This window comes from Cryptomeria japonica, chromosome 3 (assembly GCF_030272615.1).
Source record: "Cryptomeria japonica chromosome 3, Sugi_1.0, whole genome shotgun sequence".
In the NCBI taxonomy this organism is placed as follows: domain Eukaryota; kingdom Viridiplantae; phylum Streptophyta; class Pinopsida; order Cupressales; family Cupressaceae; genus Cryptomeria; species Cryptomeria japonica.
Window position 1 is genome coordinate 776208415 of NC_081407.1, and position 26175 is coordinate 776234589.

General features: G+C 32.0%; 1 protein-coding gene across 1 annotated transcript; it reads left to right on the forward strand.

Moving 5' to 3' along the window:
• The first annotated feature begins 3313 nt into the window (after positions 1-3313).
• Positions 3314-3961, forward strand: LOC131063307 (LOB domain-containing protein 1). The gene is made up of 2 exons (XM_057997085.2): positions 3314-3460; positions 3653-3961. The coding sequence occupies exons 1-2, from the start codon at positions 3314-3316 to the stop codon at positions 3959-3961; spliced, it is 456 nt and encodes a 151-aa protein (XP_057853068.2).
• Positions 3962-26175: the final 22214 nt, after the last annotated feature.

The window sequence follows — 26175 nt, forward strand, 5'->3', positions numbered from 1 at the left end:
GGCTTTTACTTTTTCAAAATTATATTATATTATATCAGGGGTCAGGTATAAATTTAATTATAATATACTTTGGGAAATGGGAAATATATTTTGTCTATCTATATTATTATTAGGGGTGTTGTGATAAAAAAATATTTAAATTGATTCTAGGGTAGTTTAGTCGATTTCAATTGTCGATTTAGATAGTCTAAGTTTTGGGTTCAACTCTTGATTTGTGTGTGGCGGGGATGAGGGTATGCTGCACATTGCTCGAGAGGTTATACAAGACAAACTCGATTGCTTGAAATTATAAACATATTTAAGTCTTTTAATGCAAATTTACTCATACAATCAGCTCAATATATATATATATATATATATATACATATACACTATCTTATTCATAATAGGTTCTCCCTTAGTTTTATATTGTTATATTGATTTTTCTTCAAGATCTTCTAAGTTTCTTAGGCTTCTTTTCTTTGGTTTTTTCTTTAGTTATACGAGAGACTTGCTCTATAAAGAGATAAACTTGGTTGCTTGAAATTATAAACATATTTAAGTCTTTTAATGCAAATTTACTCATACAATCAGCTCTCTCTCTCTCTCTATACTATCTTATTCATAATAGATTCTCCCTTAGTCTTATATTGTTATATTGATTTTTCTTCAAGATCTTCTAAGTTTCTTAGGCTTCTTTTCTTTGGTTTTTTCTTTTGTCTTCACTTGTCATTTTTTGATTTTTTGATTTTTGGTTATTCAAAAAATTAAATTATTTGGTCTATTTTGAGATAGCTTACACCTTGGTTCATGTGCAACCTCTCTCACCTACTTAGCAATCTCTTTATGGTCTGTTCTTGGTCTTCAACTAATAATTATTTTATGTCTCATTGAGCTCTATATCATCTTGATGATGGATCATGGAGTGCAATCTGAAACGTTGATGCAAAACTATCTCACACAATCTAATCTAGAAATAAGAGTGATAATCACTATAGATTGTGGAATTTTGATATCATTATAATAAGAGTTTCATTTTTGTAGTCAATCAAATTTTTGTTAATTTATTTTTAAATATTTTTTAATAATTTATGTTTGTATAATATATTTTAAATTAGTAAAGAAGGAGAGGACTTTCAGATATAGCTAAAGGTAGAATTCTTGTGAAGGAATGGCCAATCATTAAATAATTGTAGGAGAGTTTTAAGAAATGCACCTTTCTATTGTAAATGAGTGCTCAGTAATTATTGGCATTTAAAGGTTATACTTAAGAACAAGATGGTAAATAGTCTCATTATTTGCACCATATTGGACACCCTTAAAACCATTAGATATATTGATTTTAGGGGGCCTATCACTTGTAAATATTTTGTTGTGAAGGATCAACTAAGTGAAGGCACTTGCTTTAGGTAAATATGCCTTATGTCAACAATTAATCATCAACCATTCTTTAACATTCTAAGAATAGTCTTCAATGAGATAGACCTATTTAATGTTGTACCCTCAGTGTTTGAGTCCATTCATCTAAGTTCAACATCTTTTGTTAGAAAAGAAAAAAAAATTGTTTTCTATTAGATAACACTCCTTTAGAGAAATTTTCTTATAAGGGAAAAATGAAAGTAGATAAAAAATCCTCTAATGTAGCAATAAGAATGTTGATAAACTAGGGAGTCTCAAAATAATCCTTAACTTTTCTTCCCCGTGATTAAAAGAGAAACTTGTTAGCCTTTGATATTTTTGATATATTATCTTACCTACCACAACATGACCATTCTAAGAATCTAACTAAAAGAGAGGATTTTTCACCATTACGTATCACCTAAGAAATCTATGAAGTGAGTACATCTCTATTTAGATAAATAAAATTTCACATATTCAAACCAACATGTGTAAATTTGCAAAGATGAAGATTAGGTATTAGTGTCCTCTAAGTCTAAGTATACTTGTTAACTCCATAAAAGAAAGGAATATCATGATATTTTCTTGGAAGAGAAACATTCATAGGACCCATTGATTGGTGATTCTACTTTGAACTAGTGCTAGAATGTTGAAAAAAATGATTTATATTTTTGATTTGTTGTCCTAATGCGAATAAATACTTTGAAAGAACCTTTTTGGTTACCTATGCTTCACCAAAATTAGATGAACCAAATAAAAGCGTATTGTCCAAAAATAAACAATGGATCATATGAAACACACATTTTCTATTACCCTAACACCTTTCCCATTATTATTCTCTTGGTCAATTGTAATGTATCTTTCTAAGTGTCTTAACCATTAATATAAAAAGAAAATGAGATATATGATCACAGTGTAGATAAGACCTTGGGAAGATTAGAAAAAATCCCATTAGTTTGTATTTATTAAGAGAAAGACTTTGGTACTAGGAAGATGAGCTAATAGTGGGGTCACTCAGGCGATAAGAGCAAGAGTGATAGTTGGAGGAGTGTCTCAATCATCTGATTTGCCTCATATATTAGTGGGATATGAAATAATATGAAGAGATTCCCAACCATCATTAGGGTCACTCTCCTTCTCTAGCTATTCTTTTTAAATTCTACAAAAATAGAAAAAAAAATTGTACAATTGATTAAAAGAAGATTTCAAAAAATCTTAAATTTATTTGGTTACTGAAGATTGTACCTAGTTGTTCTGGAATTTCACCATCCTTGGTCAAAAAATATTTCATTCTATCCCGTGTGTGAATCTAAAAATGCTAAAGCAATTGAAAAAGACATTTTGACAACTAAAAATTGCTTATGAAAAAGACATTTGACAGCAGAAACATTTCACGAGTCAAGATTGCAGAAATGATACTTGACCAGAAGTAAACGTTGGTGGAATAGTAAACATATTTCTGTAGCTGGCTGGGCCCCAAAAATTCTGTTGTTTACTACGTATGTTTGACCAGGCTCCATCCTTCCATTTTTAAATTTTTTTTACCAATTTGAAAAATTAAACACGAGAAGGCATCTTGAAAAAAGAAATGGAAGATCAAACTTGAGGCTCAAGTCTTGGGCCCACTGTCATTACTTTTCCCTGCATTCTAGAAAAATAAAAAATCAAAGTCTTGAAAGAAATTATATATGACTTTCTCAGAAAACAGAAGGGAAGATCTTCCAAGCTTCACTCCACAATTCATATATTAATCCATTGGGTGTTCTTTAAAACCCTAAAACCAATATTGAGCTCTCTTTCTTATGCAATCATTCCACTGTTATGTTGTATTGTCAGCATAAGGAGACTTTAGATCTGCCATTTTAAGCCATCATAATTATATTTTTATTTGATAGTTTTGTAGCCATCATAATTATCACCAGTTCACCATCAAAAGATGCCAAGATGTGCAAGTTGCAAGAGGCACAGGAAAAAATGCTCAGAGCATTGTGTACTGGCTCCGCATTTCCCATCCACTGACTCTCACAAATTTGAAATAGTGCATAGAGTTTTTGGAACCCGTCATATAATCAAGACGCTGCAAGTAATTGGATTGGAGATTATTTAATTTTTATTGTATTGTGTGTTATTTCTTATATTAATGTTTCGGATCACATTCGATGATTCATTATCAGAATAAAAAAGAGTCGAAAGAGATATAAAAATTATTTGTTTATTATTTAAATTATTTTTAGAAGTGTTATTCATGGTTCTGGTGTGGTTGGTATTGTTTTAGGGTATGAAGGCTGAGCAAAGAGCAGATGCAGTGAACAACATGGTGTATGAAGCGAGTGCAAGGCTGAAGGACCCTGTGCATGGCTGTGTAACAGAAGTTGAGAAACTAAAGAAGCAAATTGCTGACCTGGAGTCCCAGTTGGCAGCCACACAAGCAGACGTAGTGAAGATAAGTTTGGAGAGGGATGAGCTTCTTTCCTTCCTCCTAGGTGGGTCTTCTAAGTATGGTGAAACTGAACATGTTTTGCATGAGGTACAAACAAATGATGATGTGGAGCAGCTCTGGAAACCACTGTGGGAGACACATTGAACTACTGGCAGGAATCAAGGGATTTTTCCTTTTCCAAGTGAGATAATGGTTATTATCATTATTTATAATATCTATCTATTGAATATTTCATCATCTTTTAATTTTTCCTCTTTAGAGACTTTTGTTAGTCATTATAACACATTCTAGAGAATTATATGAAATCTATAAATAGAGCAGCGAATCTGCCACTGTACAAGCAGGAAGGAAGAACAAGCTCTTATGTAGTCTGATTTCTTATAATATATAATATATTGAACTGTTTTGTATTTGTTACACTTTTATTTTTTATATTTCAAATATTCTATTTATTCAGTATGATATAGAGCAGTAATTGAATTTTGGGCAGTGATATGTGGGAAAGGTAGTGTGGACTGTGAATTATGGGAGTTGCCATTTCGTTATGAAGAGTACTAAATTTTTTATTTTGTTGGCAAATGAGTGAATAATATTATTAGAACAAAGAAAAGAATATCAGATTTTAAAAGTCATTGGAATTTGAAAGGTTATCTTAATTTCATTCTCATCTCATAAAGAGTGAATTTACTACAATGGAGTTCATTGGTATCTTCTTATTTAATTAAATTAAATGGAAAAATGAATATTATGATTGGGTGATTCATATGGAGATTTTTCTAACACTTCTAGAAATTGTTATGAAGTTGTTAATGGTAGTGAGCAAAGACCAGCCCTTGGAAAAGGGCAAGAAGATTGGGATAAAGAGATGAAAATGTGTAATATCATAAATTATATTGCCTTTAAAATTTCACACTCTTTTTTCGGCCCTTTTCTTTTTAGTGTGCCCTATCCTATGTCATTTTACAACATATTTTGGCCCTATCGCATCCTATTGTTGTCAAATTCTTAAATTAGTACCTAATTTGGCATCACAAGTTCTGACACTCACGACTCCCCTTTTGTAGACATAATTTTGGTAGGGCTATGTCAATCACGGGCACCATAGCCCCTTTTGGGTGCCACGAACTGATTTGGGTGTCATGGATTGATTTGGTGCCATGGATCTATTTGGGCACCATAGTCCTTGCAATTGTTTTTGAAATTTGAGCCATTGTTAGTGTCGGCTTCACTCTTTTCAAATTCGGTCTTAATTTTTGTATATAACTATTGGAAGTTAGCCTAAATGTGAAAATACCTCAAGAACCCTATATAAAGACATCATCTCTAATTCATTTGATTATCATTCACAATCCACAAGTACCATTCAAGCACTCAATTCCTTCATTCAAGACCAAATTTGAGTACAAGGAGCATCAAGCTATAGAAAGATATGTTCAAGTATGTTTTCATGATGGATTTTATTATGATTTATCATGTTATTGCATCAACACTTGGAGGACATTTCTAAAGAGCATCACATCACCACATTATGAATCTTGAGGTATAATCTTGTCAATTCAACATTTTCTTTAGATTTAGCCCCTGCCTTACCAGGGGTAAGCTCTTTTTCCTAATTAATCATTGTTGTAGTGGATGTTAATTCCTACTTAGGGTTTGACTTAGGAAAAATCTTATACAATACATTTTCCCTCTTTTTTGTGTGCAGGCTACAGATCTTATAGAAAAAAGTTAGAAATTTGAAGAGAGTAGAATGAGATGAATAGTTATAGACTTTGAATGGGTGAAAAAATCTAGCCTGTGCCAATTTTTCCATGTCACCAACACTTTTTGGCTGAATTTTGGAGGGAAGGATCTACAAAGCATCCTGATCTAGAATTTGAAGTTTTAGCTGATAGAAGCACCTTAAAGTCTAGGGTACCTAACATATTTGATCAACACTTTCAGCTCCATATTTTAGTGATAGGTTCTTCTCTGCATCTCTCCTCTAAGCCGAATTTCAATTATGTAGCTTTCTATTTATGCTAGAACTATTTTCAATTTTGCATCATTTAAATCAGTCATTGCATATTCATATCAAATTACATTAAAAAAAAGAAGAAAATAATCATACACAACATCCAACTTTCATTTGGGACAAAAGTCAGATCTTGGTGCCTATTTACCTTAATGAAATTGATATTGATTCAAGATCATAGTTTATATCTCTAGGCTAGGATCCCATTTCCCATCATTTCATTTTGGTGAAGCTAACAAGTCTTACACTTGAATATTTTTTAATTTTCATTTCAAGTTTTGAGTTGTATGCATTTAATGGATTCATGTTTGGAATTATTTCTAAAATACATCACTTATGCACTTAATAACATGAATCTTATAAAAGGAAATCTAAAAAATGTTTCAAGTATGCTTTTCTTTCCTATTTTTCACATTCACTTTCCTAAAAGCTTTGAAATATCTCTTATATTTCTTATTTATTTTCTTAACGTCTTTGAAAGAGGTCTTATGTTTCATATTTACCTTCTTAAAGGTTTTTAAATAAGTCTTATAATTCACATTTACTTTCATAAGTCTCTTGATACTATATCTTTTGTTTCACATCATGTTCTTCAAAGATTTGGTAAATATTTTAAAATTTGTGATATATGACCTAGTAATTTCCTTCCAAGTTGTGGCATATGCTTTGGTAGATGTTTCATTTTGTGCCTTCAAGGTCAATGATAGTCCCTTATCCATTGTTTTTCTCACCAATGAAGACATTTTGGTGCAAGAGGAGATTACTAACACTTCTTTCAATAATCTCCCTCTTAGGAATGAAGATTTTAAAATGTAGTTGATCCTCTTCCTAAAATGTACATTCCCCATGCAAATAATTTGGTGAAAGAGGATGATATCATTTCTACTTTTCCTAGTGATACCTTACATTATATCCACTCCAATGACATCCCTTCTAGAGATAAAGCATTGTCGAATTATACTTGTCCCTTTCCCAAAATTTGTCCTACTCATGAGGGTAATTTGGTGCAAGAGGATGATATCCCTAGCAATGTTTTCAATGCTCTCTCTCCTAAATATGAAGCTTTAGTGAATAGAGAGCCTAATTCAATCCAAGTCAATACAATTCATGTTTCCAACCATACAAATGTACATGAGAAGCCTAAGATTATTGTGCAACCTCAAATCAAACTTGTGATTGTTGCTAAGAAGCCAACTAGACCTCTGAATTATATCTTAAACTATGTAAAATAAATCACTCAAATAGATAGGATGGATCAAAAAATGTCACAAAAACTTAGTTATCATGCAATGGCCTACACCCATATAATACTCATAACAATATTCTTCCTACTTCTCAACCTATTTTTCCCGCACCCCCTCATCTTCCACAACATGTTGTTAGGGAGCATAATCTTGTCAAGGAGCTTCACGCTAATTTAGATATGATTTTCCTTTGAGATTTGATTCAAACTTCACTTACATACCATAGGATGATCCAATAAGCCTTACAAAAGACAATTACCTCTCCTTCCACTAGACCAAATGATGTAGCAACCTTGTTTGATTGTATGCATGGACCAAATATGGATATTGTGTTCTCATAAGATGAATATCCTTCTTTGGAAGTTCAAAATGAATATGATCTCTTCATGCTCATACCTCACATTAATGAACATAGAATAAAGTTCACACTAATTGATAATGGACCAGGTCTTACTCTTTGTTACATAAAATTGATATGTATACTTCCCTCATTCAACTTGATTCTCTCTCTATTTGTGTCTTTGATAATGTTGGTAGATATTTTCTAGGCATAATCGCATTACCTATTAAAGTAGGATGGTTGACTATCCATGTCATATTCGATACCCTCACATACAATCTTCTTCTAGATAGACCATGGATTCATGCTATGAAAGAAGTACCCTTTACCCTTCACCACACAATCGAATCCATATATGAAAATAAAATTTACACAATAAAGGATGATCTTAATCCTTATAGTGGTGTTCAATAAAAAGTAGGATGCAAATTTTTCTTTAGTACTATAATTCCTTCCACAATACAATCTCCTATTGATGATGTTTTCTTAGATAATTTTTTTGGTACATTAGAATTTACACCCTCCTTTAAATGAGAATACGAAGTCCCTGAATCCAAGTATGAAGCCTTGAGAGAGCCTTGTGTTTCATTTATCCAAACTTCCTATAAATCCATTACAAATTTCTCTTCTAACAAATGTCTTGATGACGATTGGGGCTCTTTAGACTTCAACCCAATTGAAACTAAGAGTGAACTCTCCCCTCTTGAAATTTTAATAATTACTAAGGATCCTCCATTTGATTCTAAACATGGATGCAATGAAAATGGTTTAGGATGTATCAAACAAAGTATCGTGGCTCATGAAAAATATACACCATACTTTTCTAGAGAAGTTTTAGCTTTCCAATCTCATCCTTTGTCAACATCCCCTCCTACATTTTCTAATACATCTATGTTTTCTTCTTCTAACTTTTCATCAAAACAAAAGAGTAATTTTTTTGACCTTCTTCAATCCAAATTGATTACTCTCTCTTAGAAAAATGAAGAAGAAAATGTAAACAAAATCATGAAAATTCTTTTGTTTATGTTTATCATCAAATGTATGACCATTCCACTAATGAATGTCAAACTCTGGAGTGTAAAATTCAACAATTTATTGTTTTTTGTATCATTCAATTGACAAATGATAATTTTTAGAAAAATGGTTGCTGTTGCACCATAAGATCGACCTGTTAATGCCCAATACAACCACTAGACTTATAGAATCCATAGGAGGTGGTTAAGCCATGTCACAAACCCGAGCATTTCACTACACAACACAAGGAGACCAAGGGTGCATACCTTGTAGCAATCCCCCCCAATGCAAGTGAGGGGTTTGAACCTGTGACAAATCTCTAATACCACTTGTTGGAAACACGGTTTGTTTTGCACCAAAATATTGACCTATTAATGCCCGATACAACCACTAGACTTATAGAATCCACAGGAGGTAGTTAAGCCATGTCACATACGTGAGCACTACACTACACAACATAAGGAGGCCAAGGGTGCACACCTTGCAACAATAATGAGTGGCATATTTGTCCCATCTCTTCTAAATAACATTTATCTCTTATTATGTTTCTTCTAACTATGTGAGACTAGTAGCTTAATTTTTTGGGACTCATTGTCATTTATAATGATACAAATTTATGTAAAATCATACTTGGATGAAAACATAATAGACTAATTATTCTTGTCTCTATACCGGGGGAAATAATAGCTTTAAAATATCACTCCTGTGTTAGGTTTGAATTTCCCTTTGTTAAGTTGTATCTTTTCTAATAGTTTTTCTTTCCTACATAGAATTGTTTGCCCTTCATGAGGATCTTATCCCTACTTGGAGGTGTATATCCTTGATTAGGTTGCTTGCTTGAAAACATATATTTTTAAAAATATCTCTCCTTACATTGAATGTGTGCAATCCATTATCAAGAATCTTCTCTCCTATGAATTGGGAAGGTGTGTATTCTTTATATCCTTCCCATTTCTTAATGTTGAAGATTTTATCTTTATTAAAGGTATCCTCACTTTATGGAGGTAGATATATTTAGTAAAATATCTCTTCCTCCCCTTTTGATAGTATGTATCCTTGATAAGGATCCCTTTACACTCAATGGAGGATATCTCTTTTACAATTATCTCTTCCTTGGTTGAAGAATAAGGATATTCTTCCTATCTTGGAAAACATGCATTTTTGTTAAGGATATCCCCTTGGGGTTGAATGTGTTTTATCCTTAATATGGATCTCTATCTTATTTAAGATATCAACATGGTAGTATGTTGACATACTAAGGGAGGGCATATGAAGCCTTGTTATTTATTGTGCTTAGTTTCACTGCAATACCCATTTTTAAGTCTCATATTTTGGTACATATTGTAGTACCCATTTTATAGTTGCATTGTTGGATGACCTAGCAAGAAGAAGTTTTGTTTTGTAATCTTTGAGTTTGATGCATACTCCAACACCCATTTTCTAGTCATATTTTTAGATTATTTAGAAAATAGATATTTCTCTTTGTAATATTCCTTAATGTGTGTAAATTAACATAACATACCTTACAATAATTTTTTTGACTCTCCCTTCTCTAACATAAATCACCCAACACAATACACCTTGTTAGCTAGTGGGATTCATACCTTGTCCTATCAATTGGTATACATCCTTGTTATTTTCATAAGCCCACTTGTGATATTATAATAGCATGTTGTGAATGATATTAGGGGTTGAGACATTTTTGACATCGAGGTATCTTCAACTAATTGACTACAAAACTTAGGTTTGCTTTGTGTATTTGAAGGTTTTTGCATGGATTGATAAGATCATATGCTCAGGGTCTTGTGCATACCCTAAGCTTAGTGTCATCCTATCCCTATGTCATCTTTCTCTTAGTTGGTCTGTCACTTCATCTCTACTTTGTTGTGAGTATGAGTGTAAGTCATACTTGTACTAAAGCAGGGGCTAAATGTAGTGTCATAATTAATAACCCCCTTAAAATTTTCAACTCATTTTTGGGCCCTTGATTTGTGCACTATCCTATGCCGTTTTCAATCTTATTTTGGCCCTATCACATTCTACTATTATCAAATAATTAAATTAGGACCTAACTTGGCATCACAAGGCCTGACACTCATGACTCCCCTTTCAGAAGCCTAATTTTGGTAGGACTATGTCAATCATGGGTGTCATTGATTTATTTGGGTTCCATGGACCAATTTGAGTGCAATGGACCAATTTGGGTGCCATGGAAAAATTTGGGCACTATAGTCCATATAAAATTTCCCAAACTTTGAGCCATTGTTAGTGTTGGCTTTCCCCTTTTTAAATTTAGTCTTAATTTTTGTATACTACTATTACAAGTTAGCCTAAATGTGAAAATACCTTGATATACCTATATAAAGGAATCATCTCTAATTAATTTGATCATTTTTCACAATCCACAAGTCCCATTCAAACACTTCATTCCTTCATTCAAAGAAGATCTAAGTACAAGGAGCATTGAGCTATAACAAGCTATCTTCAAGTATGTTTTCAGGATTGATTTGTTATGATTTGTCATGTTATTGTATCAACACTTAGGGACTTATCTAAAGAGTATTGCATCACCACCATTATCAATCTTGAGGTAATAATTCAACATTTCACTTTAGATTTAACCTCTACCCTACCAAGGGTAAGCTCTCTTTTCTAATCAAACGTAGTTGTAGTGTAACTTCATTTCTTATGTTTATTATTATTTTTGTCAGGTTCCTTTTAAGGCTTCCAATTCCAAATTTGAGAATCCAAGGACTTTCTTTGGGCCTCAATAAATACAAATAAAGGTTTCATCATGTTTCTTGGAATTTTTTTCTCCCTATGATGTTGGTTGTTAAGGTCCTCTTTCAATCATTTATAAGATATTTATCTCTATGCTAAATAGAACATGAGTTGTTTGGAGGGGAATGATGCCTATAAAACTCTCATTAGGCATTGTATTTCCTTTAAGATGTTGACTCTGATTTATGTGGAAAGGAATTAGTTGCTATATTCTCCTCAAAGTTAGGGATATTATCCAAAAACAAGGTAATTTTTTTATTAAGAGTGTTTGGAAGGCCTAAGAGTCAATCAAGCCCTAACTTGTTTATGTTGGTAATGATTTCCATAATTGCCTTTCAGTTATCCAATTGTTTTTTTGGTACTATCTAGTCCCAACTAGTCAAGGTCACCCTCCTATTGGAGTCCTTGGTCTCACACATTTAAATTATTCAATAGAGGAATGAAAGCATTTCTTGATCACCTTGAGAGAACCAGTAAAAAATTTCAATTGTGACCTAAATATTAGCTCAAATTATCATTTATCCAATCAATATTAGGAGGATTTTCAGAATATTATTGATGCCTTCCATCACATATATTTCATAAGATTGGGGTTAGGTCCTCTAATTCATGGTGAAGGATTAGAAATGGTATCCAAAAAGTTCTATTTCAAAATTGTAGACCCTATAAGGGATATTTGTGACTCATACCTCATCTTGCAATGATAGATAAATTAAACCACCAATGCCACCTCTAATATTCTTTTCACACTTGACATCAATGATTTTGAATTTCTTGAACAACCATTCTTAATCATAAACTAGATCATTTTCTATGTTGTAGCATTATATTTCAAGGTCCTTCTCTTGGTTCTCTTTTGACTCACCTAGGATTCCTCAATCCCTGTTGTCCTTTTTTATGGATAATTGGAGTATCTTAACAATATTTTTTAATTTTGTGCTAGAGATGAAATTTTTTGGATTTCAATTATTGATTTCTTCAAGAATTTTTGGCTTGACCACTTCAGTTAACATTGGTGTGCTCAAGTGATTGGACTTTCCCCCCATTTAAGTTTTTCTATAATTGGCATGCTCTTAGGGCAAAAAATTTCTTTGATATTTAAAAATACATAAATACAAATTTGTTTTCTATTTTTTAATTACTGTTCACTTTTTTTCACACTAAATCCACCATTTACGCTCATGGTGTTATACAAATGCAATGGAACTTGTGCATGTATAGGAGAATTTTGAGCAGTGGGATAACACTCACATGATTGGTAGATTCCTAAATCTTTCTTCTTCGCCACCTCAAAGGCATGGGTGTGGTCATGGTCAATGTAATAGAAGAAACCAAGATTCCCAATCTCAAGGCTCTTAGCTACAAGGTTCTACAAATTGCGCTACTTGCAATTCACATCACCTTTTAGCCACCTATTGTCTCTTCTTATGAATGTGTTACTTCTAGTTGGTTAGATTATAGCAAGTTCCCTTCCCTAGAGTTGGCTATTTCTATTGTCCATGCTCAAAAACCTAAGGAAGATCTAGAGGGAGGAGGGTGCTATCATTGGATGAGAACCTATTGATAATGTTACTATTTTTGATGATGTATAAGGTAAACTATAATCACCCTTCTAATACTACTGCTCTTTCTACTTAATAGTTGTATTTATATTCATAGTTGATCAGACCTTACTCTTTGTTTTTTTAATCTTTTGTTTGTACTTGATCTCATATAAACTAAAAAAAAAGTGAATTTCTACCTCCCCATTTTCTTGTGAATAATTAATCATCACCTTTCCCAAAATAAAAATTAATATACACTTTATTCATGATGAAAAATCAAATACAATTGATCATTACCTTTTCCATAATAAAAATTACAATACACTTTATTCATGAAAAAAAAATCAAGTACAACCTTAAGACTAAAAACCATTGAAAATATTACACGTTTTCCTTAATCTTCTCATTCATTTTCCAAAAAGAAGTATGAATTACCACTTAACATCGCATACCTTTTATGAATTGTATCGAAAACATGATACAAAACCCTCCCACTTGTTGATAAAATTGCTCCCTCAAGGGGAATTCGAGCAACATCAATCAAATTTATGTGACTACATAGGCCGTAGTGCTGGTGGGAAGAAAGTGGCTTAAAATGATGACTAATTAATTTTTTTGGGACTCATTGTCATTCATAATGATACAAATTTATGTAAAATCATACTTGGATAAAAACATAATAGCCTAATTATTCTTGTCTCTATACCAGGGGAAATAATAGTTTTAAAATATCACTCCTGTGTTAGGTTCCGATTTCCCTTTGTTGAGTTGTATCTTTTCTAATAGTTTTGCTTTCCTACATAATATTTTTTGTCCTTCATGAGGATATTATCCCTACTTGGAGGTGTATATCCTTGATTAGGTTGCTTGCTTGAAAGCATATATATTTTAAAATATCTCTACATTGAAAGTGTGCAATCCGTTATCAAGAATCTTCTCTCCTATGAATTGGGAAGGTGTGTATTCTTTATATCCTTCCCATTTCTTAATGTTGAAGATTTTATCTTTATTAAAGGTGTCCTCACTTTATGGAGGTAGATATATTTAGTAAAATATCTCTTCCTCCCCTTTTGATAGTATGTATCCTTGATAAGGATCCCTTTACACTCAATGGAGGATATCTCTTTTACAATCATCTCTTCCTTCATTGTAGAATAAGGATATTCTTCCTATCTTGGAAAACATGCATTTTTGTTAAGGATATCCCCTTGGGGTTGAATGTGTTTTATCCTTAATATGGATCTCTATCTTATTTAAGATATCAACATGGTAGTATGTTGACATACTAAGGGAGGGCATATGAAGCCTTGTTATTTCTCATGCTTAGTTTCACTGCAATACCCATTTTCAAGTCTCATAATTTGGTATGTATTATAGCACCAATTTTATAGTTGCATTGTTGGATTACCTAGCAAGAAGAAGTTTTGTTTTGTAATATTTGAGTTTGATGCATACTCCAATGCTCATTTTGTAGTCATATTTTTAGATTATTTATAAAATAGATATTTCTCTTTGTAATATTCCTTAATGTGTGTCAATTAACATAACACACCTTACAAGATTTTTTTTGATTCTCCCTTATCTAACATGAATCAACCAACATAGTACACCTTGTTAGATAGTGGGATTCATACCTCGTCCCATCAATTGGTATACATCCTTGTTCTTTTCAAAAGTCCACTTGTGCTATTATAATAGCATGTTCTGAATGATATTAGGGGTTGAGACATTTTTGACATTGAGGTATCTTCAACTAATTGACTATGAACCTTAGGTTTGCTTTGTGTATTTGAAGGTTTTTGCATGGATTGCTAAGATCATATGCTCAGGGCCTTGTGCATACCCTAAGCTTAGTGTCATCCTATCCCTATGTTGTCTTTCTCTTAGTTGGTCTGTCACTTCATCTCTACTTTGTTGTGAGTATGAGTGTAAGTCATACTTGTACTAAAGCAGGGGCTAAATGTAGTGTCATAATTAATAACCCCCTTAAAATTTTCAACTCATTTTTGGGCCCTTGATTTGTGCACTATCCTATGCCGTTTTCAATCTTATTTTGGCCCTATCACATTCTACTATTATCAAATAATTAAATTAGGACCTAACTTGGCATCATAAGGCCCGACACTCATGACTCCCTTTCAGAAGCCTAATTTTGGTAGGACTATGTCAATCATGGGTGCCATTGATTTATTTGGATTCCATGGACCAATTTGAGTGCCATGGACCAATTTGGGTGCCATGGAAAAATTTGGGCACCATATTCAATACAAAATTTCCCAAACTTTGAGCTATTGTTAGTGTTGGCTTTCCCCTTTTTAAATTTGGTCTTAATTTTTGTATAGACTATTAGAAGTTAGCCTAAATGTGAAAATACCTTGATATACATATATAAAGGAATCATCTCTAATTCATTTGATCATGTTTCACAAACCACAAGTCTCATTCAAACACTTCATTCCTTCATTAAGAGAAGATCTGAGTACAAGGAGTATTGAGCTATAGCAAGCTATCTTCGAGCATGTTTTCAGGATTGATTTGTTATGATTTGTCATGTTATTGTATCAACACTTAGGGGACTTATCTAAAGAGTTTTGCATCACCACCGTTATCAATCTTGAGGTAATAATTCAACATTTCACTTTAGATTTAACCTCTATTCTACCAAGGGTAAGCTCTCTTTTCTAATCAAACATAGTTTTAGTGTAACTTAACTTCTTATGTTTATTATTATTTTTGTTAGGTTCCTTTTAAGGCTTCCCATTCCAAATTTGAGAATCCAAGGACTTTATTTGGGCCTCAATAAATACAAATAAAGGTTTCATCATGTTTCTTGGAATTTTTTTCTCCCTATGATGTTGGTTGTTAAGGTCCTCTTTCAATCATTTATAAGATATTTATCTCTATGCTAAATAGAACATGAGTTGTTTGGAGGGGAATGATGCCTATAAAACTCTCATTAGGCATTTTATTTCCTTTAAGAGATTGACTCTGATTTATATGGAAAGGAATTAGTTCCTATATTCTCCCCAAAGTTAGGGATATTATCCAAAAATAAGGTAATTTTTTTATTAAGAGTGTTTGGAAGGCCTAAGAGTCAATCAAGCCCTAACTTGTTTACATTGGTAATGACTTCCATAATTGCCTTTCAATTATCCAATTGTTTTTTTTGGTACTATCTAGTCCTAACTAGTCAAGGTCACCCTCCTATTGGAGTCCTTGGTATCACACATTTAAATTATTCAATAAAGGAATGAAAGCGTTTCTTGATCACCTTGAGAGAACCAGTAAAAAATTTCAATTGTGACCTAAATATTAGCTCAAATTATCATTTATCCAATCAATATTAGGAGGATTTTCAGAATATTATTGATGCCTTCCATCACATATATTTCATAAGATTGGGGTTAGGTCCTCTAATTCATGGTGAAGGATTAGAAATGGTATCCAAAAAATTCTATTTCAAAATTGTAGACCCTATAAGGGATATTTGTGACTCATACCTCATCTTTCAATGATAGATAAATTAAACCACCAATGCCACCTCTAATATTCTTTTCACACTTGACATCAATGATTTTGAATTTCTTGAACAACCATTCTTAATCATAAACTAGATCATTTTCTATGTTGTAGCATTATATTTCAAGGTCCTTCTCTTGGTTCTCTTTTGACTCACCTAGGATTCCTCAATCCCTATTGTCCTTTTTTATGGATAATTGGAGTATCTTAACAATATTTTTTAATTTTGTGCTAGAGATGAAATTTTTTGGATTTTAATTATTGATTTCTTCAAGAATTTTTGGCTTGACCACTTCACTTAACATTTGGTGTTTCTCAAGTGATTGGACTTTCCTCCCATTTAAGTTTTTCTATAATTGGCATGCTGTTAGGGCAAAAAAATTCTTTGATATTTAAAAATATATAAATTCAACTCTCTTTTCTATTTTTTAATTGTTGTTCACTTTTTTCACACTAAATCCACCATTTACGCTAATGGCATTATGTAAATGCAATGGAACTTGTGCATGTATAGGAGAATTTTGAGCACTAGGATAACACTCCTTGCATGATTTGTAGATTCCTAAATCTTTCTTCTTCCCCACCTCAAAGGCATGGGTATGGTCATGGTCAATATAATAGAAGAAACCAAGATTCTCAATCTCAAGGCTCTTAGCTACAAGGTTCTACAAATTGCGCTACTCGCAATTCACATCACCTTTTAGCCACCTATTCTCTCTTAATGTGTTACTTCTAGTTGGTTAGATTTTAGCAAGTTCCGTTCCCTAGAGTTGACTTTTTCTCTTGTCCATGCTCAAAAACCTATAGAAGATCTAGAGGGAGGAGGGTGCTATCATTGGATGAGAGCCTATTGATGATGTTACTATTTTTGATGATGTATAAGGTAAACCATAATCACCCTTATAATACTACTGCTCTTTCTACTTAATAGTTGTATTTATATTCGTAGTTAATCAGACCTTACTCTTTGTTTTTTCCTAATTTTTTGTTTGTACTTGATCTCGTATAAACTCAAAAAAAAGTGTATTTCTACCTTCCCCATTTTCTTGTGAAGAATTAATAATTACCTTTTCCAAAATAAAAATATTACCTTTTCCAAAATAAAATTACTATACACTTTATTCATGATGAAAAATCAAATACAACTGATCATTACCTTTTCCATAATAAAAATTACTATACACTTTAGTCATGAAAAAAAATCAAATACAACCTAAAGACTAAAAACCACTGAAAATATTACACGTTTTCCTTAATCTTCTCATTCATTTTCCAAAAAGAAGTATGAATTACCACTTAACATCGCATGCCTTTTATGAATTGTATCGGAAACATGTTAGAAAACCCTCCCACTTGTTGATAAAATTGCTCCCTCGAGGGGAATTCGAGCAACATCAATCAAATTTATGTGACTACATGTGCCGTAGTGCTGGTGAGAAGAAAGTGGCTTAAAACGATGACTAATTAATTTTTTTACAGTGTTAAATGTATCTGGTCATTCATAAGGAGATCTCTTATTGTCTAAACGCGTTTCATTTTTATCCCCGTTGTGTAAATGGAGAAATGCCAAATGAATTGAAAAGACATTTTGACAGCAAACCTATTTCATTGTCTTTTAACCAGTCAAGTCTCTAGAACCTAAAGACCGAGGGATTGAGACGATAGTCTTTACTTACTCTTATTTGTGGAAGATGAAAGACGTGCGATACCTTCTAAGAAAAGAAAAGGAAACAACTTTTAGTCTTCACTGGAACATGCATGAATGAAACAATCCGGTATTCTGTACAGTCCTACAATCATTATAATTAATACTAACCTCCCTCGTACCTTTGTAACCATTGCACTTTTATGTTTATACCCAGCGTAAAAAGTTTTTATCTCCCTGCGCAGATCTGTCATTCCAAGCCATCATGATTATTTTCATTTAGTATTTTATGGAGGCATTGGCTGAGGACAGGTTGAAAATATTTTGAAAATTTCACGAGTCGTTTTTTTTTATGAAATGCAAAGATGCGCAGGCACCGGGAAAAAATGTTTAGAGCGTTTGCGTGCTGGTTTTCCATCCACTGAGCCTCACAAATTTGAAATAGTCCATATATTTTTTTGGAACCCGTAATGTTATTTTGAAGTTTTTAATTTTTTCTACGTAATTAAATAAGTATTTAGATATATTTACTAATTTTAGTTAGTTATCACGTCAGTGTAGATTCTACAATAGTTCTTTATAAGTTGATGTAAATGTAAATAGCTTTTCATCAAGTTCAATAGACATTTTTATTACTGTATTGAAATATTGAGTGTTCTTCTTGAACTCCATCCACCGACAAGTTTTGTTATGGTAGAAAGAATCTAGGGATGTTTGATGTTAAAAGAGTTAAAAAAGATTGCAATTTATTGTAGAGAAGCATTCACAATCACTAAATACAAGAGGGAATTTGTGGAAGACGAGTTAATCAATAGAATTGTTTAATGGTTTCAAAAGTTAAAGTTGTCTTTTTGAAAAAAAAGATCATAGTATGTTAGGCATTGATTGTTGGGGAAAGGATAGCCACAACTAATAGAATGTGGGGTTTACAAAAATAATGAGTGTCATTGATTTAATACAAGTTGTTCTCAAAAAAGGAGTTGTAAAAATATTGAAAGGTGCAATTGCTAAAGGAAAGTAGATCAAGTAAGGAATCATTATCAGTACAAAGAAATATTTTTGAAGATCTTGAAAGGTGCAATTGTTGAAGAAAGGAAAATCTAATCTAGAGAAGAGTGAAGGACTACAAAGCCATAAAAAATATATCATCATCAAGAAAGGAAATTGTTGTAGAAAATTTTAAAGGAAGCAAGATAAGCAAAAACAACTTCCTACATAAATCTAATGAGGAGAGAGTAAGATTTTTCCTTAAAACCCTTAAAACTTATAGTGATAAGATGCACATTTAGGTAACTTAAGTAAACATGAAGAAAAAAACTATAACAGCATATTTACACAGGGAAAACTATTTCAAGAGAGAGAAACTGCACTGTAAAAGATTAGCTCAATATTATTTGTAAATAGTGTTTACGATACAATCTCAAAGAAAAGTACTTTACATCAACCTTCAAACAACAATGATATTTTGGAATATTTTTGACAACATAATGGTATCTATAAAAAATCTCTACAATGTCATAGAAACCACTCCAACATGCCTCATATTTATAGAGCACCGAGATGGATACCTAGGATTAGCACATTACATCATCACATAGCTTACATGCATGCAAAGCACAACTATTGGCATGCACTTACCCACCTAATATGCATTGGAGAAAACTTACACATGCATGCAAATGGTCCCACTTGATAGGCATTGCACCTTCCACATGCAAGCTTGCCACCTACTTCATTTCCAATAGTCACGACTCTTAAACTATCATACAAGTTGTGATACTACTCTCATAATTTTTCATGCAAGCTAGCATAGTTCGTCTCTTATAGCTTATGACACATGCCACCAAAAAAGCTTATAGTGGGGTTCATAAAGAGGGATTCCTATTTCCTCAATTTAGGATGAATGCCATCGTAGTCACCTACTATGTAAGTTTCTACCTCATTGAAATAGATTCCACAAAGTGAAAACATAAAAATAATACATAGATTAAAATTATATAATAAATAAAAAATTTATTCTAGGACTTGCAATGGTCGAGACACATAAATCCAAAACTTCTTGCACTTGTTGAAGTCCTTTCAAGAATCAACAAAAAATCAACTACTAGGGGCCATGAGGTCTATTGACTCAGAACACCATCTAAACTTTTAAATTACACTTATAGGCCTAGTCAATACACTAAAAAAATTGCCAAACTTTCTACTTTCTCTAGTTTTTCCTTTCAATCTTCCACCATGTGATGGAAAAAATAGAACTAAACATGAATATGATTCATTCTAACATGATTGATAGGATTATTCATATTAATCAAGAAGTGGGCTCTGCGAGCAATGGGTGGGAGTTTCCTGGAGATGACACTAGAGATGGGGATGTATAGATTCTGGAATTGTCTAGAGGAGTTGCAACTCAAGGGATGCTGCTCTCTTTGGACACATTTTGAGAGGGAAGTCTTCTTACAAGCTAAAATTCAAGAACACAAATAATAGGTTGCTAAGTGTGAAGCTCTACTATTAGGATTTGCACCTACTAAAGAAAAAGGAATCATAAAGTTAAGAGCATGAGGTGATGTCAAACTTATTGTTTATAAAGTAAGGGAGGTGTTCACGATAAATAATGAGGGGCTAAGGCATTATAGGAACATAGTTTGGGATGAGATAAATAATTTTGATGCCTTATCACATGATGGAGAAAAAAATTCCTCTTCATAGAAGCTAGAATTCAAGAACACAAATAATAGGTCGCTAAGTGTGAAGCTATGGTATTGGGATTTTCAGCTACTAAAGAAAAATGAATCATACAGTTAAGAGCATGACGTGATGTCGAATTCATTGTTTAGAAAGTAAGGAAGGTGTTCATGATAAATAATGAGAGGCTAAGGAATTTTAGGAACATTTTTTGGGATGAGATAAAACATATTAATGCCTTCTCTATTGAATACTACCAGAGGTTGAGAGGGGGGAGGGGATGAATCAACATTCACAAAATATTATCAAATTAAAGTGATTCTAACTTCATCATTCATCAACATTAATAAGCCAGAAGTTAATTGTAATAACAACATAACATCCACACAATGCCAGTAGATGTTTTAGTGAAAAAACCAATTTGGGAAAAACCACAGTGAGAGATAAACTCACAATATATATAGTAATAGTTTTACAATAGACTAGGCTTCCTGCTTCAGACTTGCAGATTGAGACACACAACCTCGTCAATAATAGTTTTATGAATGTTATAGTCATCCTCTCCCCAAATCCGTTCTTTTAATGAGTATATGGAGATTTTTTTAATACCTCTAAACACCATTCTCTTTATAGAAATTGTCAAAAAAATTTGAACAAAACTCACCACCATTATTAGTCCTCAAACACTTGATCTATTTTCCACTTTAGTTTTCTACAAAGACTTTAAAATACTTAAATTCAAGACTAAAGACTTTAGATTTACTTCTAAGGAAATAAATAAACGTCCTTCTATTATATTTATCAAAAAATGATAGATAATATACAAATCTAGATATTGGAGAAATATTAACAAGACCAATCACATTAAAATGAAGTAGTTCTAACACCCTAGAAGATATGTGAGATTTGAAATTAAAATTATCATAATTTTTCTATCCTTAAACATAGTGTTCACAAAAAATAATCTTGAGATTACAATCATCATAACTTGTTATGAGGCATTTATTTCTCAAAGCTCTAAGACCCTTCTTAGCAATATGGCTAAGTCTAAAGTGCCATAATATTGTGCTGTAATATTATCTTCTTTGCTAGAAGTCTCATCTTTGAAGTATGGGGACCCTTAGGTACATAAAAAACATGACCATCAAAAGAATATGCAATCGATTTCTTTGATGCAGGCTCTAACAATAAGGGTGAAGACGTTGAATATTTTTTATATGTCTTCTTTAGATAACTATTACATCAAATAATACATGCATTTAGCTTAAACAAGGTGCCTATTTGAACACCCTTAGCAAGAACCATAACTTTTCACATCATCTTGTATGCTACAATGGAGAAAATAACCTACACACCAACATCTTTCAACTTGATCATAGAAACAAGGTTCTATGCCAAACTTGAGATATGCATGACACCATAACCCTTCACTCTATTATTAGGGAATTTTATCTTGCCTCTTCCATTGTCAAAAATACTTAGATGAGATTCATTACCCAAGTAAACCTTCCCACCATATCAAGCTCTTCTTATTTTAAGAACCAAGCCCTATGTGAGGCCATGTGAATAGATACATCAGAGTCAATAAGTGACATATCTTTAGATGCACACATTGCTAAGGTTACAACAAATGCTTCATCATCTCTAGACAATTTATCTCAATCACAATTAAATGTATTTTTCTTTATTTTACTCTTTTTATCCTACTTACTTTATATATTAAAAAGTTTAGTTTCACCATAGTTTCAACATTTCATCTTATAATTTCAAGGAGACTTAGATCTCTTGTGATATTTGGATCTTGACTTTTTTTACTTCTTGTCCTTCTTACCTTTCTACTTTGATCTACAATGGATAGCAAGGGGCTCCTTAGAAATTTTAGAATATTTTATTTTTAATTCTTTAAAAGGTAATAATGGATCAACTTTATTTATCTTAAATTTAATAGTAGCATTCCCAATGGCCGTGACAAGGTTACCCCATGAGTTTAGCAATGAATAAAGGGAATTGATGCGATGGTCTTCCTCCATTTTCACACAAAAAAAAATCAACTATGGATTGGGAATTGTAGAGGCATTTAAATGATTAGTGATATGTACTCATTCTTCCATCTTGAGAGAATATAACTTATTTCTTAGGAATAACTTATTTACAAGGTATTAAGCTTGATAAATTTCACCAAGATTGTTCCATATAGGTTTTTTGCAATCTTTTGTTCATGAAAATTAAACAAAATTGAATCTTACTAACATATTATTATCAAACCCTTCTCATTATGACCTGTCATCTCCAAATTTCCTTGAGTCATGATAGAAATTCTAGCACTAGATATTAAAACCCATAGGTTGCAAGCTATGAGTATATCCTATATTTTAAGCTTCCACAACTTAAAATTGCAGCTATTAAATTTTTCAATCACAATCCTTTCAAATGCTATTGTAATATTTTTTGTATGATTATATGAATTATTCCAAATATGTCATTCAAACCTTATGCATACTCTATACATATGAGAGAGAGGTAGGGGGAAAGATAGATAGATAGAATATGCACAAACTATTAAAACCATTAAAACTATGAATGTGTATAGAATATTTATATATTATCCCAACATTATCTCTAATATGTCATCAATATATATTCATAGATTGTTATGAATGTGTTATATAGGCGTAGAAATTTTTTGTCTGTGTAGAAAAGACTAACAATAAAAGAATATTTCCCTCTTTTCTTGATAAAAAAGTGAACCTAAATCCCATAAATTGTTTGTTGTCTTACATTATGTTGATCCCATTTGTCCTTCATTATTTTGCGACTCAACCTAAATTTATAGATTAGAAAATAAGATATTATACAAAAATCCGTAAATAAAAAATATTATTTTAAAATTACATTAGAATTAAAGTTTTACTTATAATAATAGTTTATCTATTGTTTTTATCATAATGCTCAATATCATCAATAAAGGCCTACCCTCAGATAAGAGTGCTTGCATGGATCGATTGCATAACAAAATTATTATTTATTAACCATTTCCAAATACATAATTATGTTAATTAAGATAAAATAGCAATAATTAAATACATTGATTTATATCCATACACATGTTAGACACATTGAGGATAAACATTCTATAACAATATGAACATCCCATATTTTAATAGACATGATAGCTAAATCCATTAACTAAATAAATAATAGTATTTTAAATTAAAAAACTCAACCACATCTAAATAATGCCATTATATTTTACAAAATAACTTCAGTTAAAAATATGCTACAATGTACATTAATGAAACCAATGTCATATCTCACACTATCAATAGGCATGCTAGATGATGTGGGTGGGATGATCGATGGTGTGTCACCCTATGATGTTAAAATTTGAAATATATAATAAATACACAATATTCATTCAATTTTATAATTATAAAGCAATTTGCACCTTAAAATTTAAGTATAAAATGTAAAATATTTTGTAAATTTATATTAAAATACTTGTTTATAATTACCGAATAAATTATGTAATAGGTCATCATTGATCACCATACTATCTACCTCATGATACTATATTGCTTGATCACTCTCTATTCTCCCAATATATCTATAATGACATTGAATGTAATTATGGGAGGATATCTCTCTACACTCTATGGATCACGGTCTCATCCATTAAAAAAATCATAAAAGCTATAGAATAGGTGCAAGGTGGGAGTGCTAGATCTCAATGGTATTTTTTTTTTATCATCAATAAAAACACAAGGTTAGGACATCTACAGGCCATATTGTATAAGGGTGTCTATGAGACTAGACATGGTGTGGATAGTTTTTCATTTCCATAGTACTTGATGGCTAATGTAATTGCCACATGATCTATATATATTTAGGATAATGATCTTCATTGAAGATTTTCTATTTGAAAAGCTCGTATTCTATTGTGGGTAGAGACTTCACCTAAACCTTTAAACCCCCTAACATCAAAGCAATAAAACATAGTGTGAAGGATAAAATAATAGTAAAAATTTTCCCAAAATTATAATGGCACATCATAGATGTATTATATGGAGAATTATCCAAGACCATCCAATTCCTATCCCAAAAATTATCTTATATATCATGAATGTTTAAACCAATGAATTACAAATCTATTTGAAGTCACTATAAGGGATAAATTGGATTCTGGATCAATAAAATGATCACAATATTTTTCTTTCATTATGTCATTTTTCTTCACTTCATTGTAAATAGTTTTGTCATATCAAACTGACAACATGAATTTCTATGAGATTTAAATTGATTAATTTTAGTTCTAGTTGACTCAATTTATTTCATGATTACTTACAACAATGAAGAAAGTAATGCACATTGGTGTTGGTTTCCTATAAAAGATTTCAATGATGGAAGTAGTTCTACAAATTGAATTTTTGCTTATTTTAAATTTCATAATAATTCCTCTTGAGTTTCCCTAGGTATTTTTTGAGAGGTAGTAGGAGATTAGGCTGATATAGGGATCTCTTCAAACATTTCATACACTACATTAGGCTTGGGGTTAGGATTTATAAGAGTTAGTATAAAAAATAGCATATAAGCAATTCAAGATACTCAAATTTATGAAAATGGAAACATAATTTTTATTGAAAATTACAAAAAAATTCCGTAGTTATGTCTCCTTCAATGCGACATTATCAAAACACAAGAGATCAGGTTCAATTGTGTAAAATATGATTGTGTTTTGCTTAGAAAAATTACACCCCTTTTCTCCCAATCACAACAATGAATGGGAAACATAGCAATTTTTTATCTTAAGAAAATATGATCACATTTTATATATTAAAATAATGATCTTGTTGATTTTACTTTTCTGTAGGATTTTGCCAAGATCAAGGGCACAATGAAAAGCATAAAAAGAGAGACAATAGAATGACACGAACAAACTGTATTCTCATCAATATGCAAATGATCAACTGGATTAACCAATACAATGAATATAGGCCTACTTATATAGGCAAGGCCATATGGATGTACGAGCACACAATTATGACATACATGGCTCAATGAGAAACAAGGGTAGGTAAGAAATACTAAGGGTAGGTAGGAGAAATAATATAATATTCCACAAGAGGTGGATGACCCACCAAATGTGGAGTGTAATAGAAAAATAAGACCACAAAAGGTGGAATTTCTCCTACAAGCTCTATCCCTATGTGCACACTTCCCTAAGTGTCTCAAATCCAAACTACGAAGAGATGCATTATCCTAAGTTAACTTAAGTAAAGTGTAATGATATCCAAAATGAATATTTATTTACACCAAGACCCCCCCTTAAGTGTAACTTAGGGGAATGAAGACTCAAGTCAACAATGCAAGATGGGTCTCGGCTACTAGGCCATGATAGGTACCCATGTACAATATGCAAATGCAAGCAAAACAATGCAATGCAATCTCTCACAAACGGAGAAAGGGAAAAAACCTAGTGGGAAAAAACTCCCCCCCAAAAGAGAGATGAATGTACAAAAGACTCTCAAAGAAGAAGGACAAGACCTCAAAGAGGAAAAAGTTCCTCCCCATAAGA

Bases quoted from the DNA above. Each gene is read 5' to 3' on its own strand.
- LOC131063307 (XM_057997085.2), top strand. From the start codon at position 3,314: ATGCCAAGATGTGCAAGTTGCAAGAGGCACAGGAAAAAATGCTCAGAG. The intron at 3,461-3,652 runs GTAATTGGATTG...GTATTGTTTTAG, and splicing joins ATATAATCAAGACGCTGCAA to GGTATGAAGGCTGAGCAAAG.